At 33.3% G+C, this 11,275-nt stretch overlaps 1 protein-coding gene across 1 annotated transcript; it reads left to right on the plus strand.

Moving 5' to 3' along the window:
* The first annotated feature begins 1,677 nt into the window (after nt 1–1,677).
* Nucleotides 1,678–8,046, plus strand: LOC149254295 (linamarin synthase 1-like). Its single transcript, XM_089454750.1, has 4 exons — nt 1,678–1,764; nt 2,031–2,184; nt 7,332–7,900; nt 7,942–8,046. Exons 1-4 carry the CDS (start codon nt 1,678–1,680, stop codon nt 8,044–8,046), a joined length of 915 nt encoding a protein of 304 aa, XP_089310876.1.
* Nucleotides 8,047–11,275: the final 3,229 nt, after the last annotated feature.

The following is an 11,275-nucleotide window of genomic DNA, read 5'->3' on the forward strand; positions in this document are numbered from 1 at the left end:
TGGTAAAAAATGGTGCGGGGAACTGACGGTTTTGACGCTGTAGTTGAAAGTAACATTTCAACATGACCATGGAGGTTGGAGCTGATGGAGTTGCCATAATCAAGATGACCAATCCGCCGGTCAATGCTTTGGCAGTAACAGGTAATGGCTCGAAATGATTTTTTACAAAATTGAAAATAGAAATCATAGAATCTGAGCTAAAACTGAAATTTTTAATAAGTAATGATCAATGCAGTTACACTGACGCAGTAGCAGCTACAATAGCAAGAGGAGGAATATTTAATGAAGGTACATGTACTGACAACACCAAAACACTATTTTCATATGTAGATTTGAACATGCCCTTCGCTTCAGTTTTTTAACAAACTTTGAAGTCCCACATATATATATAGAAGCACCTAAAAGGCCTTTCAATTTTTAAGATTGGTGTCATGATTGCTTCTGTCAGATACCCGAACAAACACTTAAAAGTTGCTTGATATATGCACCATTAACGTTCTTATGGATGTAATATATATGCCTGGTAATATTTCTCTGCAGGGACTGGTGATAAGTTGATATATGATTGTTCAATAACTGTAACCATAAATAACGTTCCAGTTCAAGTCCCCGTGGGATCGATAAACGTCAAAGGTATGTTCGGGGAAAATGCAGTTTTGTTTCACTCCACTGGCCAGCCGATTTTACTGAATGAATGGGGGTTCACCATGGAAGGCCTGCAGCATGGAGCTATGTATTACCGGGTATGCCTAATGCCCATGCAGATTTTCATACCGCTATATTTTGAGAAATTTTCAAAATATTTGTAGAATCAAGGTAAAATTTAACTTCACTGCTGTGTTTTTAACATGTTTTATTCAATTTTCCAGATATGAAACGTTATTCATCATTGGGGGTGTTGCCGGTTTGGTTCGATTTGGAATTGCATAGTGCTACATCAATGTTGGATCTCCTATCTTGGTTCGATTTTGAATTGCATACTGTTCGTTATCTAGGATAGAGCAAATTTTTTGTTGACTGGTTCTGGTATTATATTTGCATACTGTTGCTTCTGTAGGATTTGTCAAACTCTGTGTCACAGTTGGCCTTATATTTAATATTACTTATTAATTTGTGGCAGGGGTATGTGTCTTTATAATACTATATCATGTGCTCTATTTAAATGAAAGAAAGGGCGAGTATAGTTCCATGTTTTTCATTTTTTGTAATAAAAACAGAAAGACCACCGCACTTCATTCTACACTATGTTATAAATATCTAAGTGACTATGCCGGTATAAATTGGAGATTGTAATGTTATATTTGAAACATGTTTTTAGGTATTCTGTGTCATTTTCTTTGATTTTAAGTGGTTGTGCCTGTATAAATTGAAGATTGTTATGTTATATTTGAATAATGTTTTCTCGGTATTTTATCTTCATTTTCTTCCAAAAATGTATTTTCTCTTTCCTCTGAACTTAATAATGCATGGTATTGGATTACATTTTATGAAAACTAGAATAGCTTTGCCAAATATGGTATTTTTAATTATATTATTTATTATTCCATTGAAATCTTCTCCATTATCTTCTGAGATCGGGGAAGGAGCTGACTGTATTCGCTTCGTTTATGTGCTTGGAAGGCTTAATTGGGCTCCTGGAATTAAATTTTTTTACAGTCGAGGTGTGTGTCGGGAATCATGGTGAAGGTGGAAGTGACCATGGAGGTTGGAGCCAATGGAGTTGCCATAATCAAGATGACCAATCCGCTGGTCAATGCTCTGGCAGTAAGAGGTAAGGACTCGAAATTATTTTTTGCAAAATTGAAAATAGAAATCATAGAATCTGAGCTGAAACTGAAATTTTTATGCATTTGGTGAACGATTTGTTGATTGCATATCTGCTTTTAATCAACGGATATGTCTGAATGTCTTCCTTGCCATTTTTATTGGGCAAGTTACAAGACCTTCCCGCCATTGCGAGACACAGCCTTCTATTATAAAGTAGAGGGCGCATTAAGTCCCTGGTCCTATTATGCAAAAACTCTGATCAGATTGCCACTGGGAAATATCTTAAGAAGATCCTATTTTGGGAACTGGGTTGTCTAATTTTGTTACGTCGCAGGACAACGTTGCAGCTTTTGAAGTCGACATTCTTCTTTATGTGTATGAGCATGAAGTCCCCCAGGCGAAAGGCGGCCAAAGAAGGTCAGAAAAAGGGTCACTATCATCTCCTTAACTAGTCATCGTCTTTATTTTCTTGATTTTTCAGATGGTAATGATTGGTTTGCGTAGTGGGTAATTAACTTAACCTTTTGATTTTGGGTAATTAACTTACTCTAAAATGAAATAAGACATTCAATGTGTTCCTTGTAATATAGATATAAACAAAACATCTAAAAAAAGTAACTGCACAATAATCCAGTGCAAGAAAACAAGGTTTTCCACAAACCAATTAACTCTTCTAGAAAAATTCAACAATTCCAATTTAATAATCTTATCAGCTTCTCTTTGTACTTTTGGGACAATTGCTAGTTATACCTATAGGAAATTTTCATCATCAAAGTAATCTAGAGAAAAGGCACATAGTATGGAGTAAAGGTAATGCTTTGTTCATATTGCCAGTTAAGTTAACACGAAACTTATAATTAACATAAACTAACACAAAATCTGCAATCCAGATAAACTTAGAGTAAAAAAATAAAAGGCAAGTGAGAATATTTGATCATTCTCATCGGTAAAACATAACCCTTTTTCATCCTACAACCAGTTGGCCAATAAGTTGCATAACTTTAAGTTTTGTGGGTGTTTGAAGTCTGATCTGTGATGTGGGTTTAATAGATAAATCAAGATGGTGTGGGTTTGCTAAGGGATATATATATATATATATATATATATATATATATATATATATGTATGTATTTATGTATGTATTTATGTATGTGTAATATTAATTAATTTTATCTGAAGTTGTAGAGGATTTGTTATAGTTATAAGTTTGAATTGTGTAGTTTGTATAATTTAAATGTTTCACGATTTTTTAAAATATTGAATTTATTAATATATTTAATTTTTTTTGTAAGTTTGGTTGTATTTTTTTATTTATTGTTCATTTCAAATCATTAAACAGGTTACAATTATAAAAAAATTGTTTCGGAAATTTGTCCACCAAATGGCATTGTATGCCATTTAAAACTTAAACACTCTGAGTTTATCTATCATAGCCTTACAATCCTTAACACTTAGAAACCATCTACATACCATGTAGCTATAAATGGAAATTTGAATCGACATATACGTCATAAAACAAAATCAAAATTGATATCAAACATTCTCATTTAGTGATCTATTCATTAGATGACTCCATCAGAGCGAGGTCTTTTGTGCTTGAGCCTAGCGCTTTAGATTGAGGCTGGCAAGGAATGTGATGCTCAATTTGACCAAGGCGAGCATTCTGTTGCTCGATTTGAAGTTGGATCAAATGAAGTTCTTTTTGAATAACCTAAAGACTAGGGCTGGAATTTGCAGAAATAGCTAGAGAGGACATAATGGATTTGGCAATGATGCTCTTCATAAGACATAAGAGATGAACTAATTGCTTGCACAAAGTAAGATGGTCGCGGTTATGACCAGTATCTGGAATCAGCCCACTCCAATCCTCTGTCGGGACCTCAATTTCCACCTTTTGGTTCAATTCTTCCTCCCAAGATGGTTCCCTGTAAAATTTGGGCATCAAATTTTATTCCTCACTGTCTTAGAGGCTTTCTTGAAGTTGATCCTCTACTATTTCCTTTACTAGCCTAAGAATTCCTCCACATCTAGAGGCCCTAGCAACCAGATAAGACTTGACCATAGTGAAAGAGGACAAACGACCCTTCTTCCAGTTCCTTGACCCTGCACCCACCCATGACCCAACCAGTAGTGCAGAGGATGGAGAGAGAAATTGTTTATGCAAACTTGGTGCAACAATATGACATGAAAGCAACATGCAATTCACATTAAGCCTAAGCCTAAGACGAGGACTGTAAAACTGGAACGATGCCTTCCTGCGTTGCACCACACCAAGCAACGATGGCCCAAACCCATATATAGAGGAAAGCATGAAATTTCCAAGAGTGAAAGATCTCCATAGAGAATTAATAACTGCCCCCCTTCTTGCATTCACTCGGATGGTATCACAATATTCACAGACACAGCTCGGCAAAGCTGCCCTTGCTCTTCCCTTTCGCAGGCTTGGCCATGTTATATTACCCCCAAAAACATATAACCTGCATGAAGAACACATATTACATAAAACCCAGAACATACGAAACAATCCCATATGAGATAATAGAGCGTCGTAAAAAACTGAAATCAGCATAACGTGAACGAGAGTGCCATTATAGACAGTCACAAAACTTTCCAATCCACCAGTAAGCCTTTTCCCCTCCTTACGCAAGTCACATAGAAAATGGCAGTCCCCAACCTAGGGAAAAGGATAAGGATATGGACATACCAGGTTGAGTTCACCATCCGCTTCTGCTTACAAAGGCCAGCCACAACTGAGGTTCCTCGCCGCAGTCCGGACTCCTCGAACCCGAGCACAATTATCTGAGACCACTGAATACTAGAACACTAAATACCATTGAGATAGCGAATTTCAAGCTAGACTAAATACCAGACAAATGGGTTCATGAATACCCCAACTCTCACCACCTTGTATGTTAAATCGTTGCTAGACCTCACTTTGTTGTTCTACTGAAGGTTGCGACCATCCCTTCCCTTAAGGTGACAAATTGTGTCAAGGCATGGGTGATGCCACTCACTAGACCTTTCATAAATGTGATTAAACATGTCAACAATTCGTAGACGGATCCTTAGGTGGCTCACACCCCGATTGAGGATATTTAAAATAAATTTTGAAATAACTAAAAATCATAATTTAACTAAAAATTATGTATTTAAGACAAATAGATTTCATCGTATTACAGTAAAAAAGATAAAAATTCTTAATCATATTTAATATAACTTGACAACAGAGAAGATGAATATTTGACACTTGAGAAGATGAAGATTCTAGAACAAATTTAGAAGAACGTATTTGATAATGGATGTATTTTTCTTTTAGTATAATTTTTTTTCAACTTAAATATATATATATATATATATATATATATATATGAAACTTACCGATGTAAAAGTAAAGTAAGGAAAAAAAATACTTAATTTTAGTAATTTATTTATATAATTGATTATGAAGGTGTAGATAAAAATAATAACAAATATGAGGAAATCTATTTAGTAAGGAGAATAATTTGTTTTTAATAATTTTGTTATGTTTTTATAAAGACTTATTCAAATATAACTTTTTTTTTGTCTGTATTTTTTTTTTATGTATATATTATCTATTTTTCTAATTATTTTTTTCCAAAATTTTATAATAACCCTTTAGAATTGTAAATTTAAGTTAGGTAAGTTGATCATATGAGTAATCATAACATATTTGAACATAATCACTCTTCTCACAAAAACATCAGAAGTGATAATTTTTTTCATATTTCAAAATTTTCAAAATAAATAAACAAATTTTATAATTTAATAGAAAAATTTAAAATAGTTATTTAATTAAAATGAGGATAGAAATAAAATTGATTAATACAAGTAAAAACATAAAATAGATATTAAAATAAAATAGACAAGTATTGGTTTATTTTCTCTTTCGTTACTATCATTAGAGGTTAAGTAAAAGTTAAGGTATGGATTTAACCTCCACTAAATATTTAAGAATATTCTTAGTAGTACTTACAAAATTATTTATGTTCTTTCTACCTTTTTAATAGAATTGATTAATTAAAAAAGAATAATCATATAAACATGAGTCATGGTTTTTTTTGGGCATGCGGTAATAGTAAACTATGGTATTGGTCCATGGTATTACAACAACCTTTAATTAAATCTCCATAACGAATCTAAATGGAAATTTTAATGATTAAAAATCTTGTTACATTTTTTCTCAATATATAGATTTCATTCATATATTAATCTTTTTTGTAATTAGTTATAACAATAATAATTAAAAATATATTATAATTAAGTTAATTTTTTATATTTTTTAAAAGTAAGATAAAGTGAAATATATTATGATACCAGTGTTTTGTTATTTATAAGTGTTTATCAACCATTTAATTTATCTACTTACATTAACATTAATATAAAATAAAAATTTTAAAAATTTTAAATTTTTTTTTAATATTTCTTTAAAATTCTATTTTTTTTATATATTTTCTATTTTTTTTAATTAATTTTATTTTTTTTTAATATTTAAGTTATTACACCTATACCATTTGAATTTGACAAAAAAATTCATATTCCTATATTCTCCAAATAAATAAAGACATTTATTTTTTAAATAGAAAAAAAAATTATTTAATTAAAACATTTTATTTAATAAAAATGAGAATAGAAATAAAAATTATTAATAAAAGAAAAAACATAGATATAAATAGTAAAAATAAATAGAAAACTATTTTTTATTATCATTATCATTATTTCTAAAAGTTTAACTCAATTATCAATAATTATTAAGTAGATGTTAGGGCATAGACTTAATCTCCACTAAGTATTTTAGAATATTTTGAATAGCAATCACAAATCAAATGTTCAAATTATTTTAAAAATAAATTATGCTCTTTATATTTTTTTAATTAAGTTAATTAATTAAAAAGAATTAACCATGAGTCATGATTTTTTTAAATACGTAATAACAGTAAACTATATTATTAAGCTATAATATTATAATAAAGACTATTTATAAATTCAAAATCTTCATAATAAAACTGAAAATAAATCTTAATAGTTAAAAATTTTGATTTTCTCCTTTTATAATAATTATATATATATATATATATATATATATATATATATATATAATTCATATATTAAGTTTTTTAATTAATAATGATATTTTAAAACAAAATTAGTAATTTATATCCATGTTTTTTAAGGAATTATTTTGGGTTCAATTTTTTTTAAATGATAAATTTATATTACTTAGATTTGAACACTGTACTTGCAAATCTATTCTAAACACCGGGTCCAAATTGGCTATTGACTTGCTTTTTATTATTTAAAAGGAGAAAAAGCCAAAACAAAAAAGAAAAAAAAAACACTTACGTTAATCTGTTTTTTCTAATGTTCCATGGTGCTCCATGAGATACTGTCAAAACTTCAATGAGGTCTTTCTCATATTTCTCAACGCATTAAATATGGAGGCGGGGAAGAACAATGTGCAGAACATTTACTGCTAACGCAGACTGTAAACCTATTCGTATTCAGCTTCATTTTTATTAAGACAGAATATTGTTCATATTTTACAGATGAGAGCTACCTCACTGAGGAATCTCTTGATGAAGTGATAATAACTTGCATCCCGGGAATGCCCCCGCTGCGGTTGAAGGAGCTACCCAGTTTCTGCCTAGTTACTGATCCTTCGGATTTCTTCTTTCAAAATGCAATAAATCAAGCCCAAGGCACGTTAGCAGCAGATAGGTTAATACTCAACACTTTCGATGAGCTCGAAGGCCCAGTCTTGGAGGCACCCTCACTTCACTTCCCTGGCTGTGCCCAGTGCCCTCTGCTGCTCTCTCAGTCGTTACATTGTAAGGCTAAGGATGGGTTCTCAGATGAATTGAGTATGTGGAAAGAAGAAAGGAGCTGCCTCACACGGTTGGATACTCGGAAGCCATGCTCCGTCATGTATGTTTGTTTGGGGAGCTTGACAGTTTTGTCTAATGAACAACTCCTGGAATTTGCATGGGGACTGACCTCCAGCAACCAATCCTTCTTGTGGGTTATCAGGCCAGATAACCCTGCCATTTTACCAGAGGAATTCCTGGAGGAAACAAAGTATAGAGGTCTGCTGGTGGAGTGGGCGCCCCAGATAAAGGTATTATCACACCAATCTGTTGGGGGGTTTCTAACTCACAGTGGTGGAACTCCACGTTGGAGTGGATAAGCGCAGGTGTACCGATGATATGCTGGCCCTTCTTTGCGGAACAACAAACAAATGCGAAATTCGTTTGTGAAGAGTAGGGAATTGGAATGCACTTGAAAAATACGGTGAGGAAAAAAGAGTTAGCGTTGTTGTGTAAATCTTTCTTGATTAATTATGAACAATTCAAATTAACAGCCCAAAGATCATCAATACCGAATATTTCACAAACAAAACTTAATATGATCTATTGTTTAAGATGACATACCTTGATTAACAACGGAAGATGTAATGGCTGCCATCTACTTTCTTCTGACTCCTACTCTTCTTCTCAGAATTCGGTTTCTCTTTCTAGCCCAGTTTCTTTATGCGCTTCTTGATGGAGAAGAATGCGACTCTTGGCAGGGGAAGAGAGGACCCAATCCTTTTTATATTATTTAACACTAAATCTGGTACGTCCATCATATACCAATTCAACGCTTTAATGCTTTAATGCTTTAATGCTTTTAACGCTTTAATGCTTTAATCGGGTCACATTAAGATTTAAAAACTGCAGATTTTTAACATTCTCCCACTTGACCCGACTATTCATAATATTAAGTGTTGAACATCATACTATGATAAATTGCTGAGAGTTATGGTGGTTGTGCACTATTAATTCAATGCATTTCCTTCCATATACTACAATACCAGCAAACCATCAATTCATACTCATAATTTATATAAAACAGCATAATGGTCCACATAATGTCTTATATCATAATGATTAAACATAATATCTTTATAAGACTCTTTCTTGTTTAAAATTACATAAAATACGTACTACTATATTAAAACAAGAGACACATAATTGTATATCAGAAACACATAAAAGAGCTCAGAATGTCACACATCAATTATTATTAATACAGCCAAGACCCATTCTTTGAACATGTTCCTTAAATTGTCTTGGTTGTAACCCTTTCGTCAAAGGGTCTGCAATCATAAGTTCTGTCCTGATGTGCATGATTGACACTCTTTGTTTCTGAACCTCATCTTTCACAACAAGATACTTCAGATCTATGTGTTTGGCACCTTTAGAGTACTTGTCGTTCTTTGAGAAAAATACTGCTGCAGAGTTATCACAATAAATTTTCAGCGGCTTGCTAATGGTGTCGACAACCGCAAGTCCTGAAATAAAGTTCCGCAACCATAATGCATGAATTGTGGCTTCAAAACATGCCACAAATTCTGCCTCCATAGTGGATGAAGCAACGATAGTCTGTTTCTCACTTTTCCATGATATGGCACCTTGAGCAAACATAAACAGGTAACCAAAAGTCGATTTTCTAGTATCGATGCATCCAGCAAAATCTGAATCGCTATATCCGATCACCTCCGATTCATTGGATCTTCTATACACGAGCATGTAATCTTTCGTGCCTTGTAAGTACCTCAAAACTTTCTTTGCAGCTTGCCAATGTTCCCTTCCTGGATTACTTTGATACCTCCCTAACATACCGACCGCAAAGCTGATATCCGGTCTAGTACAGGTTTGAGCATACATCAGGCTACCAACAACAGATGCATATGGAATTGATTCCATTTCCTTTCGTTCAACATCATTCTTAGGACATTGCATGAGACTGAATTTATCACCTTTCTGTACAGGAACTGTCCCAGGTGAACATTTACTCATTCCAAATCTCTCTAGAATCCTTTCGACATATCCTTTCTGAGACAATCCCAATATTCCTTGTGATCGATCACGGAATATTTCTATTCCAATCACATAGGATGCCTCTCCCATATCTTTCATTTCAAAGTTCGTTGAGAGAAATTCCTTAGTCTCATGCAATATACTTAAATTATTTGCAGCAAGCAAGATGTCATCAACATAAAGGGCCAGATAAATAAACTTGCTCCCACTGATCTTTTGGTATATACAGTGATCAACCGTATTTTCTTTAAAACCAAAGGATGTAATAATGGTATTGAACTTAATATACCATTGCCGGGATGCTTGTTTAAGCCCATATATTGACTTCTTAAGTTTACACACCAATTTTTCTTTACCTTCTATAGAAAAACCCTCAGGTTGATCCATGTAAACATCCTCATCAAGATCTCCATTCAGAAAGGCTGTTTTCACATCCATTTGATGCAACTCCAAATCATAATGAGCTACTAATGCCATTATTATTCTTAGTGAGTCCTTTTTCGAAACAGGAGAAAATGTCTCCTTGTAATCAACACCATCTTTCTGAGTGTAACCCTTAGCAACAAGTCTAGCTTTATACCGTTCGATATTACCACTAGAGTCGTGTTTGGTTTTAAAAACCCATTTGCATCCGACTCTTTTACAGCCATGTGGTAACTCAACGAGATCCCAAACTTCATTCTGTTGCATGGATTTCAGTTCTTCTTTCATGGCATTAATCCATTCCTTTGACTCTTTACTTTCTACAGCATGTGAAAACGAAACTGGATCCTTATTGATTCCAATATCATAATCTGATTCTTGCATATAAACCACATAATCATCAGAAATAGCTGACCTACGATTTCTTTGAGGTCTTCTTAATGCTACTTGTTGTGGTTCATGCATATCAGCATTATGTAAGTCATTTCCTTCAGGAAGTACTTCTTCATTTATATGTTGTTCATTATCATCATGCTGTTCTACAACAGCTGGAACAACATTTGGAGTAATAGTAGATGGAGGAACTATTCTAGGCAATGTAACATTTACCCTTGTTTCCTTTATTTCTACTATTTCTCTTCGAGTACTCCCACTGACTTCACCATTCTCAATGAACCTTGCATTACCAGTTTCTACAATTCTTGGACTATGATTAGGACAGTAAAACACGTACCCTTTAGATTTCTCAGGGTAACCTAAAAAATACCCACTGATCGTTCGAGAATCTAATTTCTTTTCATGTGGATTATAAATTCTCGCTTCCGCTGGACAACCCCAAACATGCAGGTGTCTTAAGCTAGGTTTTGTGTTAGTCCATAACTCAAAAGGAGTCTTTTGAACAGCTTTACTAGGAACCCTATTCAACAAATAATTAGCGGTTTTGAGAGCATACGACCACAAATTCTTAGGTAGTGTAGAATCTGACATCATACTCCTAATCATATCCATTAACGTCCTATTGCGCCTTTCTGCTACACCATTTTGCTGTGGTGTACCTGGCATTGTGTATTGCACACATATGCCATGACTTTCGAGGAATTTTGCAAATGGACCTGGACACTGGCCTGACTCATTATATTTACCATAATATTCACCACCTCTATCAGACCTTATGATTTTCACCTTTTTATCTAATTGCCTCTCAACTT

This window comes from Pinus tabuliformis, chromosome 7 (assembly GCF_031772625.1).
Source record: "Pinus tabuliformis cultivar Carrire ecotype Pingquan chromosome 7, CPIR1, whole genome shotgun sequence".
Taxonomy (NCBI): Eukaryota; Viridiplantae; Streptophyta; class Pinopsida; order Pinales; family Pinaceae; genus Pinus; species Pinus tabuliformis.